General features: G+C 42.5%; 1 protein-coding gene across 5 annotated transcripts in view; it reads left to right on the forward strand.

Annotated features, from left to right (window-relative positions):
- MYO5A (myosin VA) overlaps positions 1-19202 on the forward strand; it is a 181533-nt gene that overhangs the window by 148933 nt on the left and 13398 nt on the right. For 2 of the 5 annotated variants that reach the window (XM_088451054.1, XM_088451064.1), the window contains exons 29-35: positions 2145-2245; positions 10296-10376; positions 12923-13121; positions 13629-13703; positions 15432-15525; positions 16326-16472; positions 18005-18159. In XM_088451054.1, coding sequence (XP_088307180.1) covers positions 2145-2245; positions 10296-10376; positions 12923-13121; positions 13629-13703; positions 15432-15525; positions 16326-16472; positions 18005-18159 — 852 coding nt within the window. The remainder of the gene's footprint in view (positions 1-2144; positions 2246-10295; positions 10377-12922; positions 13122-13628; positions 13704-15431; positions 15526-16325; positions 16473-18004; positions 18160-19202) is intronic. The other 3 variants (XM_088451073.1, XM_088451082.1, XM_088451091.1) reach the window with 3 other exon arrangements.

Genomic DNA, 19202 nt, shown 5'->3' on the forward strand with positions numbered 1-19202 from the left:
ACTACAAGTGACCGTGTACTCCTGGCAAGTGTGTAATCCATGCTAATCTATGCACTCTATCCTGTTTTATCTTTGTTCTAAAGCTTTAATTTTGCTTATGGATGATATGGGATCGCATATGAAAATACAGAAAACAAGGTGCTGTAATCCTTAGAAACCAATCAGATATGTGCTTTCATTTTCTGAACTGCACTTGTAAAGTCTTGATTTGATTGGTTGCTATGTGTTACGAAGCTTCTTCCTGTGCACCAGTTTACATAATGTTACCTAGTCATGCCCAGAGACACAGAGTGCCATCTACTCAGTGATGGCTATATCGTGTCACATCATGTTTTATATGTCAGTCATTAGGCATTTGGTACAAGCCTTGATTAAGGGCCACATTAAGTGGAGAAATGCCCTTTCTAAAGATAGTAAAGGGTTTCTTCCTATTTAGAAATGGCGCCAGAGGCAGCTATCACTGAGTACAGCCGCCTGTAGCCAATGTTGGGGATCTCCAGTGAAGATTTCCCCATGCAAGTACCATTGTTGTTCTCCTATAGCTTTCGCCAGAGTGATAGCAGCTCTGGGGCTCAAGAAGAATGTATTATTAGTCAAATAAAGGATTTTTTTATTTTAATTTGAAAGTAATTGACTGAAAGTGTGTCATAGTGACCTCCATACTAGTGATTCTCAAACTTTTTGGGGGGCCAAGGTTCTAACCATGTCTGTAATTACGGTTAGTTGACCCTTAATTTAATATTTATTTCAATATTTCACTTCTATAATGTTACTGTTTCTTTGTTTATAGTTAATATATACACTGAGTATGAAATTTGGGATTTTGGCAATAAATGACATTAAAATATAGTAATAATTTGATTATCTAGCTGTGTAGAATCAGGTTGCAATAATCCAATCATGGTGACGTGCTGTAAAGGCCAGGATAATTTATGCTTATGTCCCGACCTTTAGAATAAAGGGGATTTCACTTTTGATCAACTTTTCTTTTTTAACTAAATGTTTTATTACATACGCATTATTATGCACATGTGAATGAGTTTTTCCCACATAGAGCTGTCCTACAGCTGCCCAGCAGAGTACCTGGCGTATTACTGCTGAATAGAGAAAACAGTAATGTCTCGGGCTGATTCAGCCAGGAACGCAGTTGCTTATACACACGCAATCGGCCGATTAATTCGCACTGCGTATGCGTACACATCGCAGTGCACGAACCGGCCGATGCGATCGGGACTGTGATCGCAGAGGATATGCAGACCCATGGCAGTGTGATTGACAGGAAGTGCCGTTCGTGGGTGGTGACGGGGATGGGGGGTGGTCGGGCGAGAGCATGCGTGCCAGTGCGTTGGGATGGCGTTGCTGGGGCGTGCATAAATTATCCACTGTGATACTAGATGCCGCCTGAAGTAAGCAATTCCTGAGTCTGACCTGCCTTAACTAGGCATATGGGTCCGATGTTATCGATTGTTTAGCTATGTTGTCACAGTGTACGGATGTGAGTAAGGGGAAGTGGGCGTCCTTATTTTAGGCTGCGATCGCAATGTGAATGTAAACATTTACATATCAAAGCTGATATTAGCAACTGCGTTGCGTGCGTATAAGCAGAGTAGTGATCCATGCTGAATCAGGCCCTCAGTGAGACGTCCATACAGCTCTAGTATGGGGAAGTAAAGCAAAGCCCCAATAGGAATCTGTGGTTTCTATCCAAAAGTGTAATTCCACACACAGCTGAACATTCAGAGACCAGTTCAAGAAGTAGAACTGTGGCAGAGCACTAAGACTGTACATTGGGCCCCCCAGCTGTTTCATTCCGCTGACAGGGTCTTGTAGGTGGACAACATCCTGCCTGTCTGTCTAATAAAAGACCAGGTGGGCAAAAGCGCGGAAACTCCAGCGATGTCTGTCAGACTCTCTGCGCTTTTGCTGGCTCTGTCTTTTATCGTATAGACTGTGTGTTGCGCAATGATAACACCATCCCCAAAAGCCAGAAGAGCAGGTGGTGGGCACGTACAAAGCCGAAATGCTTCCTCTCTTGTGGAACAGTATTGTTCTATTCAACAAAATTTCAGTTTTAGGTGGAATTATTGTTTGACTAGACCTAATCAGTCAGTGTTATAAACATAACTGTACATTCCTTTGTTTAGGACACTATGACAGACACCATTGTCATCTCGGAGGACGTGCAGAAGATGAAAGACCGGAGAGAAATCGCTCAGGCCTATACAGGCATGAAGGAAACCAACAAGTATGTCTCACTGCTATTGCTGCAGGACACCTGTATATCATGATTAGTGGATATGTTTGTCAAGATGTTTTGATATAATATCTTTAAACAGAGATTTTTCATGTTTCATAGATTATTTGTACTCATTAGTGGGTGTTTGAGAAGCTACTGAACTAGCATTTCCATGTTATTAATTATGAATGGTTTTCATAGCATTCAGCTGTTTTATTATATCAGTTTTCTGTAACACTTCACTTAGATTGGTAATGGGTATATACAGTGTACCATGAGCGTTATGTACCCGCTGTGGTCGGAGCTGGAGCGGGTGACATGTTATGGTGTGTGTATGTACTAGCTGTAGACATGCTAGGTCAGTCACATACCCCGGGCTAATTAGCAGGCATGGCAGGCAGAGCAGACCAGTTCACTATACTGTATGTACCTGAAGTCAACTTGCTTTGCATAATGATGTCCGAGACCGTACCGTCATTCACTGGATCGGTTACTACTTCATTGCCATGGCCAGCTCATAGCTGGGGAAGGTAAGTGGAGGGTATGCTATAGCTAAACTCTGCAACTACGTTATTAAAAATGGGGTATAGAGGCTGAGGTGTAGGTTTTAAAACCTTATGGGGTATATATATCATTGATTGTAGTGGGGCCCTGAAAGTATCATTCCTTATTACCACATATGGCAGCTATAAGGAATGAAAATATATATATATATATTTTTAAAAAAAAGTCCATTGCCGAGGCAGCAACTCTGATTAGAGCCTGTACTGGTGAAGAGTTTGGCAGTAGAACACTACGCATACGATTTGGTGATCTTTCTAACGATGCTTTGCCCATAGGGACAGGGCGGCTAACTGCACCCGGACATCAGGGGCCAGGTAAGGTGGATTGCTCTGTCCATCACGCTCCACTTGACCACCAGGGACATATTGGTGCGGGAAACCAGCGTCCCTGGGGTTAATAGCTAGGATAGACAGCTTCCCTGTTTAAGCGGCTCCTGCCCTCAGCTCAGCCCTTTCCACTGCGTTCTGACTTCCCTGAGCTGCTTTCCTCCTCCGGCCACGCCCCCTCTGAGATCTCCGGCGGCCATTTTCTATGGTGCAGTCACAGTTCTCCCAGGACAATGCGTGGTCCAGTCCCCCTGCAAACCTCTCCCCAGGGTCAGCGTATGTAGAGCTATATCCTACCAGACACAGCGTTCTGTGTAGTTGAGTATAGTGCAGTTTTGCAACGTCTTTCCTGCATTGTATGTGAATTGTGCTAGTGCTAACTGTCTGTGTCTTTTTTTTCCATGTCAACTTATGACTATACCCTTTCTTTAATCTGCCCTAAATACAGGTGTTAAGGGTAGCTCATACCTGACTGTATATATATATGTATATATATATGTATATATACACAATATTTCTGAGGTCTGTCACATACTGTTGTGTGCTGCACTGTGCCATATTTTGGCAACACTGCAGCTTACATAAGCATAAGACAGGACCAGTATGTTGCTCCCTGTTAGTATCTATACATACTCGTGGTTGCTTTGTACACAGTGCACTATTGTGCGTCATTTACCCTGCAGACATGTCTGACAAGAGTATTGAGCACATTCCTGTATTTATGTAGCAATCTGGCAGATTATGCACTGCAGTTTTCAGTGAGGAGGATGTGGTTCGGGATGGGCTATGTATGAGGTGTTATAACCCGCCATGTGCCTCAAACCCCCCAACATCCGTTTAAGAGCACCCGTGGGCGGCTTTTTCTCACAGCTGGCCTCCATTGTGGACCGCCTGGTGGCCCCGGCTGTTGTTTCTCCTATGGGGGGTACCACAGCAGCCCGTCCCTCACTCACAGGGACTACCACTGAATATGTAGACCCTCCTGTACCTCAGCAGGCGGTCATGCCCACAGTGGGATTATTGCAGGGTCCTCCACCATGGGTGGATGTTTTCTCTAACTCAGTACAGAGTCTGGCAGCAACCTCTACTGCTCTTCAGACCATGTTACAGAGTGAGAAGCCTGTTAAACCAGCTAAGCGTCCTGTGGTGTCATCCCAATCCACACAGCTATCAGTCTGAGATGTCTTCTGATGACCGAGAGGTGCCTGATGCCTCTAACCCTGACTCCCCTCGTCTAGAGACTGAGCCTAAGTCAAGGATTAATATTCCTGCCTTGGTGCGTGCGGTCAGATCCACATTGGTAATAGAGGATGACGAGCCAGCTCCTAAATCCAAACACTCCTTGTTTGAACAGGTGAAGGTGACTTCGGCAGTATTCCCTCTGTCAGATCAGCAGGTGGATCACAAGGCCTGGCAAGAGGTATCAACCTCAGAAACATTTGGCCTCCTGTTACCCGCTTCCGGAGGCTCATTGTAAAAAGTGGGAATCCCCCCCCTGCAGTGGATTCACACGTTACACGGCTAATTAAAAGTGCAACGTTACCTATGCCTTCCATTTCTTACTTAAAGGATCCTACGGATAGGAAAGTGGAAACTTGCCTGAAGTCTATATACTCTTTCAGGAGCTGTTGCCCGCCCGTCCATGGCTTTCTTGTGGGTAGCTAAGGCTATAGAGAGTTGGGCCGATACACTTGAGGCCTCCTTGGAAGTTCCAGAGGATCAGGTGTCACTGATCGGCCATTTTAGGGACACAGCTGCATATATATCGGTGAGGCTGCTCTGGATGCTAGTTTACTGACCACCAGGGTCTCGGCTGCGGCCCTGTATGCTCGCCGTTCCCTGCGGTTACGATACTGGAGCGCAGATACCGATTCTAAGAAAGGCCTGGAGGCCTTACCCTATAATGGGAAGATTTTGTTTGGTCCAGACCTGAACAAGATTGTTGACACGTTAGCCAAATCAAAATCTGCATTTCTGCCCTCAGCATCTGCTCCTGCAAAGTCTCGAAGCTCCTCCTTTAGGTCCTTTCGTCCTCAAGGAAAAGCCAAAGGGCAGTCCTTTCCTAGGCAGTCCGCTGCCAATAAAACTGCCAATCCTAAGAAACAGGCCTGGAGCATAAGACGCCTGGCCGCCAAACAGGTGTATAAATCCGCAGCCTGACGGGGCGGGCCTCCTTCTGGGGGACCCCAGAGTGGGAGGCCGACTTCTTCAGTTCGCCCAGTACTGGTGTCAAACCACCAAGGATGCTTGGGTAAGAGAAGTGGTCTCTCAGGTATACGCCCTCTCATTCCATCAAAGGTCTCCCCACCAGTTTTTTTCTGCACAGGCTCTCCTTTAGACATAACCAAGACCTTGCAGATCCAGAAAGCCATACAGTCCTTGCTGCAAGCAGGTGTAATTGTACCAGTTCCACTATCTCAACAAGGGACTGGTTACTATTCTACTCTCTTTCTGGTTTAGAAACTGAATGGGTCTCATCGGCCTATTCTCAACCTCAAATCTCTGAACAAGTTCTTCAGGGTGCCCAGGTTCAGGATGGAAACCTTACAATCCATCATACTGACTATGGAACCTGGGGATTACATGGTATCACTGGACATTCAGGATGCATACCTACATGTTCCCATAATGCCTTCTCACCAGCGTTATCTGCGATTTGCTATACGGCAATAACACTTCCAGTTTCAGGCATTGCCCTTTGGCCTATTCACGGCTCCAAGCGTATTTATCAAAATTATGGCTGTCATGGCAGCCCACCTGCGGAATCAGGGTATCCAACTCCTACCATATCTGGACGACCTCCTCTTGTTGGCAAGTTCTCCAGAAGTACTTCACCACCACCTGCAACTAATTGTCTACAGGCACACGGGTGGTTAATCAATTGGAAAAAGTCCTCCCTAATTCCCTCACAGAGGATGGTTCATTTGGGAGACCTTCTGGACTCTCACCAGCAGAGAATCTTTCTAACTCCAGAAAAGATCTCCACGCTGCAGCTGTGAGTACGCAGATGTCTCCACAGTCGCCGGGTGTCAGTCCACTCGGCGGTGCAGGTTCTGGGATCAATGGTATCCACAATCGACATGGTGGAATATGCTCTGTTTCATTCCAGGCCCCTGCAGGGGCTGATCCTCCTCCAGGTGGAACGGATTACCTCACCAATCAGAGCTCAGATGATGGTACTCTATCCGGTGGTGTGTCTGTCCCTTTCTTGATGACTACAGACATCTCATCTAACCAGGGGTCACCCCTTTTGGATCCCGGACTGGATACTCCTAACACAGTCTACGGGGAATGGGTGCAGTGACTGGTCCACACTCCTTTCATGGCTTGTGTACAACGGTAGAGGCATCCCTGGCCATCAACATATTAGAACTTCGGGCTATGTACAGGGCCCTCATGATGGCAAAGCACATTCTTCATGAAAAGACCATGCAGGTTCAGTCCGACAACGCCACCACAATGGCATACATCAACCATTAACGAGGCACTCGAAGTCGGGCAGCTATGACAGAAGTGTCACGCATTCTGACATGGGCAGACAACCGCCACGACGTGCATCCAGGGGAATGGTCTCTTCACTAAGAGGTGTTTCAACTCCTAGTGGACAAATAGGGTCTCCCAGAGGTGAACCTCATGGCCTCCTGACACAATCACAAGTTACCAGTGTTACGGGTCCAGTACAAGAGATGCCGAAGCATGCCTGGTGGATGCTCTGTCAGTAAAATGGACCTTCCGGTTTGCGTACCTATTTCCTCCAGTCTCCCTTCTTCCTCGAGGTCTTCTGAAGTTCAAGCAAGACTGAGGCACTGTCCTGCTTTTGGCTCCAGCTTGGCCCAGTCGTCACTGGTACTCAGATCTTCGGAGTCTCTCCATCGACACTCCGTTCCTGCTACCTCATCGTCCAGACTTGTTGTCTCAGGGTCCTTGCCTTTACCCGGACCTGGATCGTCTGTCTTTGACGGCGTGGCTCTTGAGACATCCCTCCTAAGGTCCAAAGGATTCTCTAGCTCAGTCATCAACACGATGCTTACAGTTCGTAAACCTGCCTCCGCTAGGATATACCACACAGTGTGGCATGCATGTATTTCCACTGGTGTTGTACAAGAGCTTACGACCCTCAGGTGTTTTGAATTTCCAGAATACTGGCATTCCATCAAGCTGGGTTGGACCTTGACCTATGCCTGGCCTCGTTGAAAGTGCATGTCTCTGCACTGTCGGTGTGGTTCCAACGTAGAATTGCTCCGCTTCCGGATATCCACACCTTCCTCCAGGGTGTCCTCCGGATTCAATCTCCCTTTGTCCCACCAGTGGCTCCTTGGGATTTGGCAGTAGTTCTTCGCGCCCTCCAGGGTCTTCTATTTGAACCACTAGATTCAGTGGATCTTAAGTGGTTAACAGCTAAGACTCTTTTTCTTCTGGCCATTGCATCTGCCAGAAGGGTGTCCTAATTACGAGCGCTCTCCTGTCGTCCTCTTTTTCTGATATTTCACCAGGACAGGGCGGTGCTTCATACTCGCCCTGAGTTCCTTCCTAAGGTTGTTTCTAGTTTTTATTTATTATTACCAGTTATTTATATAGCGCACACATATTCCGCAGTGCTTTACAGAGAATAGTTGGCCATTCACATCAGTCCCTGCCCCAATGGAGCTTCCAATCTGTTCCCTATCACATGCACACACACCTACACACTAGGGTTAATTTTTGGGGAGCCAATTAACCTACCAGTATATTTTTTGGAGTGTGGGAGGAAACCGGAGTACCCGGAGGAAACTCTCGCAAGCACAGGGAGAATATACAAACTCTGCACAGTTAGACTTTCCATATTAATCAGGAAATTTATAGTACCGGCCTTTCTGTCTCCAGACCTCTCAGCAGGTGAGGCCTCATTGGATGTGGTCCGCGCCCTCGGGATATATGTGGACCATACCAGTTCCCTTCGTAAATCAGACTCCTTGTTTGTGCTCTATGGATTTCACAAGAAGGGATGGCCAGCCAATAAACAAACATTGGCTAGTTGGCTTCGTATGACTATCTCAGAAGCTTACAAGTAGGCAGGCCTGCCTGTTCCGGCTTCTGGTAATGCTCATTCGACTCGGTCTGTGGGTCCCTCATGGGCTGCTAGCCGTGGTGCCTCGGCTGTTCAGCTGTAAGGTGGCCACGTGGTCTTCTGTCCAGACCTTTCTAAGGTTCTATGCATTTGATACCTTCTATCAGCGCAGGAGCGTCCCCACCTTTAAATGGACTGCTTTGGGACATCACCAAGGTCTCCATGTGGAGCCTATGGACCCTGAAGAAGAAAATGAGAGTTATGGTAAGAACTTACCTTTGTTAACTCTTTCTTCAAAGTCCATAGGGTCCACAGGCACCTGCCCTGATGCACCTGGCTTCATATGGGCTATCGTACTGGTCATCGGTTTCCCGTCTCCTTCTCTGTGAGTGTAATTCTTGAGTCTTCTCTCTTTTCCTCCTCGGCCTTTGGCTTATTACCAACTGAGGTGCCTCTGGCTCAGGGACAGGGTATAGGAAAAGTGGACACAATGCATCCTGGGAGCTGTAAAGCTTTAACTGTGTGGTGCCCGGATTGGTTCCCATCACCTACACCCCAAGGTCTCCCTGTGGACCCTATGGACTGCTTAGAGATAGCGTTAAGAAATGTAAATTCTTACCATAACTCATTTTAGTTGTTTTTTTTTTTTAACCATTATACAGTTTTTATACCCCTATGTGTTAGATGATGGTGTGAATAGTCTGTTTTTTCTATTGCTTGTGTTTTCATCACACTTAATAAATCCTTTAAAAGGAAACATAAGGTAAGTACTGAACCAAAATAATGTGGGAAATGATGTTTAATGTGGCAGGTACAGCTATTATTGCAGCATTATTTCATATAGTGTCTTTGAATATTTGGGTGCCAAGAGACTGCACCCTAACTCTTCTTTATACTTAATGTGGGATTCTTTCATTTAGCTAGGTGGCTTACTCTTTATAAAATGATGATGTCACGTAATTAGCTCTCTATTTACTGAGCAATCACATCTATTCAACAGCGTATGATGGTTAGGTTACTGATCCACTGTGAGGATTATATACTGAACCGCTTAAACGGGAGGCTATTAAGCAGTAATTAGTCATACTCTGTCACTTGGCTAGTGGACCAACCTAACCGTCTAAGGGCCGTATTCAATTAGCGGTGAAAACGGCCGTTTTTCGCCAAAAAAAGGGTGATATTTTCACCAAAAAACGGGCGAAAACACAATTAGCGAAAAGTTTTCTTCATCCCAGACCAGGCGAAAAAAAAATCCCTATTTTTGGCAAAAAATTTGGGGATTTCTTTTAGAACCCTTGGGACATCCCCCCCCCTAATTATAAATTACCCTCCCAAAAATTGTAAGTTGCGCACTTTGGCAAAAAACAGGCGCGCAAATTTTGGGTTAAAAAAAAAAAACAGTTGAAAATGTTTTTAATGTATTGGGTTTGATTTTTTGGGGGTGCAGTATGGATGTGTGAAGTGTTTTAAACATCGCACGTGGTCACAGCAGGTGGTTTTTTACGGTTTTTAAAATTTGCGTTTTTATGACACGAAAATATACTTGCACCCATTTTAACGTACCCCCAATTTAGGTGGAACAGTAATTTCCTGGAAATAAAATTGCTTGATATCATTTTCAACGTGTTTTTTTTTTCACCCAAAATTGCACGGCCGTTTTTCGCCAAAGTGCGCAACTTACGATTTTTTTTGGGGGGGTAATTTATCATTAGGGGGTGTCCAAAGGGTTCTGAAAGAAATCCCCGCATTTTTAGCCAAAAATAGGGATTTTGCATTTTTTTTTCGCCTGGTCTGGGATGGAGAAAACTTTTCTGAAAGTTTTTTTCGCCAATTCCGTTTTCGCCTGTTTATTGGCAAAAATATTGCCCTTTTTTTGTTGAAAAACATCAGTTTTTGCCGCTATTTGAATAATCCCCCCCCCCCCAAATAGCATACGGTATATTAATTATTCCACAGGATTTGTGTTCTCATCAAGTCTACTGTTCAGTTAGCCCATTCTCATACTCCTTGCATCATATTTTATTTTCATTTGTTGTTGGCTTATTCTCATCACCTTCATCAATCCATTTTTGTTGTACCTCTCTTTGTTTTTTTTGTTTTTTTTTATAATGTTACTGAAAAGGACACTACCGCAAGATTACCAAGCGCTGAACGAGGACGGAGAGCTCTACCTGGTGTATGAAGGGTTAAAACAGACCAACAGGTTACCAAATTTATCACCATGGGAATTTGTGATCTGCATTTTGCATATTACTAACCTTGCCAAAGTGCTTAAACCATGCACATATAGACTATCCGAATTTTTGTCTTATAGGCTCATTTGGTTTGTCTGCTTTGCTTAATAGCTGGAGCCTCTTTTTTAAACAGAAAGTTGACCTTAGGGGCGATTAACTAATTAACTGTAATTCTATTTTTGAATGCCCAATAATTGTTATCCTGAAGCTGCTGATAAGCAATATAAGAGGTTTCTGACTCACTTCTCAGTGAAGCCAGTTGAGTCTATCATTGCTATTTCCTACCAGCTACACCAAGGTCATACTAATGAGGACCAAGTGAATTGGAGCAGGGAAGTACATAGCTGAAAAACTATTGAGATACTGCTAAATTGTGCTTTGAAGAATAATAATGGCTGGTTCCCTGTAATCTCATCTGGTGCAGGTTTAACAGTACACAGCAGTGTATTGCTGCAGTGCTTTACCTTGTGGTGGGGTTTCTCTATAGCATGTTACTCCTTTCATTGTGTCCTATCCTGTGTTTTGTCTTTTCACTGGTTCCACTGTGCTTCATTTTACTCTACCACCAGCTATACATTGGTCTAATAGACTAATAATGAATAGAGGTGTCTATCTGCTTGTTATTACTGCAGCTGGTATTGGTGTCACAGATACATATACTACAGAGTAAATGCTAAGCTTCCTTGGATGCCATGAATACATTGCCTAAAGCTGGCCACACACTAGACCAACTTACATCCAACCAGCCAACTTGTTGATTGGCTGGAATGAAAATCTGGTAACGTATGGGAGTAAATGATGATCAGCAATTTGCTCCTAAATGCCAGAAAACAGATGAAAATGGTCGTCAGACAAGTTTGTTAAATGTTTGATCTAAGCTATTTGTTCAAACAACAGTTTTTAGTCCATGTTCTGGCGTTTGGGAGCAAATTGCTGATTGTCATTTGCTTTCATACCTTACCAGGTTTTCATTCCAACCAATCAACTAGTTGGCTGGTTGGACAGATAATCTTTAGATGTGTGGCCAGCTTTATACTAGCACATAATGCCTGCCTCACTTGTGTACTATTGACTGTAGCCCTAGGTTTCTGTCCTATTTATTTATTTATTTACGATTTTTACCATCCCATCTAACTGCAAAATGTATTTTCCATGAAATGCTGAAATCATAGCATAAAATACAAATATACAATTAATAAATCACTCTCAGAAATGTGGCCCCCTTTAATCCATCTAATCTGCATGGCATGCTTGGAGTTTTTGTAAGCAGTTATATTAGAATTAGTAAAGATTAGATCTACCCCTGAAATTAGCTGTAAATAATATGTACTGTACATGGCCCTGGCTTGACCTTACACTATGTTCTGTTATTATTCCTTTATGAAAGTAGCTCATTTCCGACAGAAAATGAAGCACCAATTATGCAAATATTGTGAATTTGTTGCAACTTGCTAATGATGATAAGATAATGTTTTTTTATTTTTTATTTTTTTTTATAACTCCTCGTCCCTAAAGATACAGTATTGTACAAATCATTTCCTTGTGGAATTGTTGTATCTACTGACATGGTTCTTTTTTCCCCAGTTTTTATCCTCCATGTCAAACCGGTAGCTTTTGGGGTGCAAGTCTACAAAACTATTATTTGTGGCTATTCCGTTGCTTTTATTTTTTTATTTATTCAAGTGATCCATCCTGTGAAATGTGATTACAGCATCAAAATTGGTCCTGCTTAGGATTAAATGGGGTCTAGTAGTTCGGATTTGATTTTGATCTATAAAAGCTCTAATATATTGGTTGTGGCTTTTCTAGCTCTGTGTCCTATCTAGCTCTGCATAGCAATATATAAAAAGTAACTATTGCATTTTATCGGGCTTAGGAGATTCACAACCTTTCTTTTACAGGTGCTCTGATCAATCTAGAATAAAAAATAATCAGAAATAATAATAAGAACAAATAAAGGAATTATAAAATGAAGATGGCCATACGCTGAGTCATAGTCTCTCAGATCAGCCAATGAAACAGCTCGTATGAACGGTTATCATACAGGGTATGAACATGAACTGTAATAGAACATAGCCTGGAAACTGGCCGAGAAACAGTCTGGGTCTGCCCTCACTCCTCCCCTCGTCCGTCCGCCGGGTCGTCTGTACTAATCGTGTACTTTGTAGCCAATTTAAGGCTCATTCAGTTGTTTTTTTTTTTTTTTTTTTTTTTTTGTCAATTCTGCTATATAAATTGTTCTATTAAATGTCCACAAATTGTAAGCACGTATCCGCCGCCTTGTGACATCCTCACAGACTAATATGATCCTTAATGTTTCTCAAAGCACAAGTTAGAATAACTATTTAAAATGGCAGCTTTACTACTGCAGCTCTGTTGTGGATGTGCCAGATGCGCTGATGGATTTAGAATGTAGCATGCAATGGTGAGGGGCATTGGGGCTTTGCTGCTGGTGATATGCTTGTGACGAAAGGGAAAGACCAGATGAGTTAGTGTCTTCCCCACTGCTTTGTAGGGTTCTCGAGTCGCAGCTGCAGGCTCAGAAGAAGAGCTACGAAAATGAGGTGGAATCTCTCAGAGGGGAAATCCAGGGTCTAAAAGAAGAGAACAACCGCCAGCAGCAGCTCCTAGCCCAGAATCTGCAGCTGCCCCCTGAGGCTCGCATTGAAGCCAGTCTACAGCATGAAATCACCCGGCTGACCAATGAGAACTTGGTATGTGGAACACCACTAACACTGACCTTACACCTGTCCTCATATTTTGTCTTACTAGATCACATGACCTCATTCACTCAATCATATTTGTATATTCCATGATGACTTTATTCATCAATAGTTCAGTAGTGTCTGTGTGTATATAGAGAGAGAGAGTGTAAGAGGCTAGAGCATGGCAGCGTATGCTGGAAGGTATAGGTCAATAATAAGATGGATATCTTAACTGCTCCATTTAAATGTCATTTTGCTTATCCCTATTGTACAGGCTAACCTGTCATATAATATTGTTTAACATGTACAATGGTCTAGCAGTAATTTGTGGACCAGTGTATATATCAGTATTATTGTTTTTAGACCCATCTGGCTTGGCACTGGTTAGGTAGAATTGTGTTGCATTACATATAACGTATTGATGTGAAATGCAGTTACTGGATATTGCCCAATGATTAACCCTATAAAGTAACCTATTGCAGTGAAAGGGTACATCCATTATGCCTGTTTTTTCAGTATTTTGAGGAATTATATGCAGATGATCCCATGAAGTATCAGTCGTACCGGATTTCACTTTACAGACGGATCATTGTATGTAAATCACATGTCTAATTGTTCTGTTGTCTAAGCCATGTCCTAGAGAACTAACAGTACTATGGCTTGGCTGGCTGTTTGAGATTGTCCGTGTAATGAGTCTGCGCTGTATTCTTTACCCCACAGCTTTCTGTGTCATGTCTACATGTTCACACCTGCGACAAGTGCACAAATTCTTACTAACTAACTGCAGCTACTGGCTACAGAGGAGTAATAGTGAGCCAATCAAATGGATGTGTACAAATTATAACCGATGAAAACATTGTGTAGGATACTACGTTCTAGATTTCTTATGTTGAGGTGTTATATTTTTATGTGCGACCAGCACTCTAATCCTGGGCGGACAGGTGTGATTTCCGCCAGATCAATAACCCCCAGAATGTTCTCAATTCATTTATTTTACGAAAGACATCCAATCATTAGTCATCATCACCTCAGGCGGTAAGGAATTCCACATCTCATCTACCCTTAAGGTGCATACACACGGTCAGATTTGTCAGATGTACGATTGAACGATTTTACCAACGATTTGAACGATTGAACGATTTTTGCCTGCATTAAAATAAATGGAATCGCCCAAGTCTGACTGCAAACACATCAGATGTCGGATATCATTATCTGACCATCAGGAACGAGCATCAGATATGTCAGATTTTCCTTCAGATATGAACGATTGAACGATTTTTTAAATAGTTATCGTTCAGATCTGAAGAAAAATCTGACCGTGTGTATGCACCATTACTGTAAAGAGCCCCTTCCTATGTTCATGGTAAAACTTGACTTTCTTCCATTAACAGTTGATGAACCCTTATTGTCTTAGTATGAAATGTTTGATAGAAAAATCTTTGTATTGACCTTAAATATATTATGTATATACATTTCAAATAGATAACCACTGTATAATACAACAACAGTACTTGTCTCATTATGAGTGCAGATCATTAGGGCGATGTTGCATAGTATTTAGAAACACAGTTTACTTATGTCCACTACAGCTTGTACGTTCTAAGGAAGTTTATGAATTTACCTTCTGTATCAGATAAACCTGTTAAAATATCTCCTCCACAAATATTCCTCTCTGCTTTCTGTGCACTCTTCTGTTCTTAAACTATAACAAAATGTTTCTAGTTATCTGGGCACAATTTAATAAGCTGGCTCTTCCTTCAGTATAGGGTATACGGAAATGCTTTTTAACCAAACATATTACCTGTAATTGTTTTAGTTTTTATGGATTTGCCAAACTAATCTCTTATACGGACTGTTTGAGTCCTTGCCGCTTAACATTTGTTATTGCTTACAAAAATTCTATAATGACATTCATTTCAATTAATGCAACCCTGTCTCAGACTAATCTAATCCAGAAATAAAGTCTTATATATTTTTTTTTATCTTGCCAATTCGCAGTATGGCAGGCATACTTTTAGATACCTATTATAATCTCCTCCACTGCTGCTGGAAAACCATTGTTCCATTGAAGTATTATCTTCTCTGATTTGTAAAGGGATCTTGGATTGTTGTAGTGGGCTTGATGAATTTTGCCCAGATTTAGACAGATTTGCTCAAATTTCATATATAACTGCACAAGCAAATCTCAGCCACATGGTGGCGCTGTCGTTTTGCTTTTCAATCGCTTTTTCGCCTAACATTGCCTTCATAGCTAGTATGTACAATCTGCACATTATTTGTAAAGGGTGTTTTTTATTAAGAGATTGATAATACCTATAGGATCTGATGGAGCAACTTGAGAAGCAAGATAAAACTGTCAGGAAACTGAAAAAGCAGCTGAAAGTATTTGCTAAGAAAATCGGAGAGCTTGAAGGTACTAGAAACACTGCAGCTGTTGGTAACATCCCGTTTACATATTTATAATGAGAACTGAAGCCTTGTGGTTTAAATCCTTCTAAAATCTGTCTTGATTTCCTTGTGACTCTTAAAAAACATTCTATTCTAATGAGAGGAGATGAAAATGATTGCATGTTTTAGTTTTGCTTTTTAAACATTCTGAATAGCAGAATAATGGGGTTTGACTCTGATATAATTGTAGTTCCTGAGATGCAGATATCTTCAATTTGAACTTTTCTATAACTAGACCTCGCTACATAGTAATACTCCACAGAATACATGACACAGCCCATAACTTTGTATTGGCCAAGCCGCAGATTCTTTTCTACCAGGTGAAGAGTCTCTACATTTTTAGAGATGTTAAATATGTTAAATTACCTGAATGACAGGTAGCTCACGTGTGTTAGATCCATTTGGGAAATCTTTTTCAGTGAATCATTATGTATAGCCTTTGAGAGAGATAAAGTGGACGTGATAAAGTACCAACCAATCAGCTCCTACCTGTCACTTTACAGGCTGTGTTTGTAAAATGACAGTAAAGAGCTGATTGGTTGGTACTTTATCTCCATCCACTTTATCTCTCTCCAAGGTTTAGTACATAGACCCCCCTAAGTGATGCTTTTTAATACCAGGTTATGAAAAACCGTTCAGCACATCCTGGTTTTCTCATAAGGATTAGGTAGACAGGCATGCGGGTCATGCCTTTTTCTGAGTGAGCCATCCTGAGGTTCAGCTGTGTATGTTAATATTCAATATTGTTTTCTCTTTACTGTATAGTTGGGCAAATGGAGAACGTGTCTCCTGGTCAAATAGTTGATGAGCCCATTCGCCCACTTAACATTCCACGCAAAGAGAAAGACTTTCAAGGAATGCTTGAATATAAGAAGGAGGATGAACTAAAGCTGATCAAGAACCTTATTTTAGGTGAGTTTTAAGTCCGGAATATCTATTCCTCTTTCGTCCTATCTGGGGGAGACTGCAAACAGTGGGTTTAGTGGGGAGACTGCGGAGTAGGTAGTAAATAGTTAATTCTGTTGTGGCTGAAAATCCCCTTCCTCTTATACCCATCTGCACCTGCAACTCAGTTTTTATAATTTAGTGCCTGCAGGAAAGGCATGAAGATGTTAGGAGGCATTTGGAGACCGGAGGTGCAATAGAGAGGCCTCCGGTCTGGTAAGTGCTGCAGTTTTTTTTGTTTGTTGTTTATCCCCTCTGGTGAACTGTAATCGAAAATGGCAGATGGGACCAGCCATCCTGGTTGGGGCAGCAGGGACATATCCAAAGGCTCCTCCTCATGCCTGTTTGTGGCTGAAGGTGAGGAGTGGACTAGTATGAGCATCGGGAATTGCTGGCCTCTCAGTTCAGGTTGCCAAGTATTCTTTCTTTCTTACAGGTGGGGCTAGACCAGGGTGTATGTCTTGCTTCTTTGAAGGGCCAAAGTTTGACTTTCTCTATTCTTTTTCAGAGGCGATTAGCATTGCTGACTTTTATGCAGGGGGTTGTTAGGATTCAGCCTCCCTATGTTCTGCCAGTTCCACTTGCCTAGCTGGAACGCTGGGCACACTTTTACAAAATTGTACAGTTGCACACTTGTGTTTTTTAAAGACGCCAGATATGCGCGCTTAGTTTTATGCACGGCATTGCCGGAGATTACCCCTCCCTCTTGGGCTTGCTTTGGCAACTCCCATTTTTTTCCAGCGTCCCACAGATAGGACAAAAGAAGAAACGATTTTATACTCCCCTTAGGATCAATTCCACAAAGTCCACCTGGGGGACACTGTGCTCACTCCCTTTTGGTAATTTTGTAGTGCGTGGTGCACGATTGTGTTCTCCATCAGGCTTTGGAAGCGTAAAAACTGAGTTGCAAGTGGAGATGGGTGGGGAGTTTCAGCCTCAATAGACTGACTATTCAGTGCCTACTCCTCAGCCTTCCAATTTAACCCATTGTTTCCCCCAGATGGCCTCGATATTATGGTGCGTATAAAATCTTTTTATTGCTTTAATACAATCCTGTCTGAGCAAAACTAAACTATATCTATCATATTTATTGAAAATGTGGAGAGCATCCTGTCTATGTGGTAATGCACATACTGTACATGATCATTTAATTTAACATTCTAAGCCAGTCAGCAAGACTAACATTGCCGATACAGGCGCACATCTGATTGGTCTCCTCACTGAGTGACTGAATCAGACCAATCTGATCACTTTGTGTTAGTGTATATTGGCATACCAACATCTTATGGCTTCCATTCACATGAATTAGCAGTTTACACTCCATTACTTACTAAAATGAATTGCAATTACATAGCTGATATAATACCAGTATTTTTTTACCTGTTTTAAAACTTCAAAACCGATATAAAAATGTTATATTACAACTATCATCCAATAAGATATATTTCCCTGTACTCTATTGAATCATCATTGATCACGCCTGCAATTTTTTTCAACAGAGTTAAAGCCCAGAGGTGTTGCCGTGAATCTTATTCCAGGTTTGCCCGCATATATTTTGTTTATGTGTGTCCGCCATGCTGATCACCTTAATGATGACCAGAAAGTCCGTTCCCTGCTTACGTCAACTATTAATGGCATCAAAAAGATCTTGAAGGTATTTACACATTTCACAAAGAATTTTTTTTTAAAAACTATTTTTTTAAACGATTTGTTGTTTGCCGACAGATCGAAACATCGGAACGCCAAATCGTTCAATCGTCCAGTGTGTACACACTATGCGCGATCCCGTGGGGGTCATATGTTGCATCCTCAGATCTGCCATACATGCTGCTCAATCTGAGGATCTGATTGAGGACCCCCTGCATTTTGATGAGGCAGGAGAACAACAAATCGTGCGGCCGTTCACCAGATTATGTGGTGTGTACGGACCTCATGATATGTCGTTTGTCACATCTGCCGTCGGCTGGATACACAGGTCGTCTAATCTGTACCCGGCTTAAATCCTTTTTTTTTTTTTTTTTTTTTTAATGGTTTCATATTGTGAAGTAAATTGAACATGCTGGTTTATAGCATGAGAGTCTGATAACAAACAAACAAACACATTTCAATACATTCACATCAATATCCACATTAAGCCGTCCTTAATCTAATTGTCAAAAATGAGTTTGCACTTAATTTACTTTTGATGATGGTATTTGTATTACTGTAATAGTCCAAAATGGACTATTTATATAGGGCCTGATTCAGATCTGCATGCAGTGCTGATATTTACGCAGTTTAAGCGATTGTTAGCCATTGCGCAATTGTGCTCGCACGCAGAGGATTCACTTGCATAGTGAGTGACAGGTATCAAGGGGTTGGTTAGAAAAACGCAGGTGTAGCGGGCCGTTTAAACACTGTTTTCAGGACGTATATAAATTAGCCATTGCGTCCTTGCTCGCAGCAGGAGAGCTCTCTGCGTGTCTGGATAGACGCTGTTTGCGGTACCTTAGACTTACTCGGAAGGCTGATGGTCGCAGGATCTGCGTTCGATGTTTCTGTTTTGTGTTTAAGCAGTAGATGTGAGATGCTTTCATTGGGCGTCTCTTAGCCCTGGACAAAGACTCATTAGCATATTTTCACAATTGCTTTCCGTGAGAAATCTCCACTGCGATGGCATGTGCGTGCGGATCTCAATCGGGCCCATAGTGCCAGCAT

Source organism: Taudactylus pleione, unplaced genomic scaffold (assembly GCF_031769625.1).
Source record: "Taudactylus pleione unplaced genomic scaffold, aTauple2 ptg000022l, whole genome shotgun sequence".
NCBI lineage: Eukaryota > Metazoa > Chordata > Amphibia > Anura > Myobatrachidae > Taudactylus > Taudactylus pleione.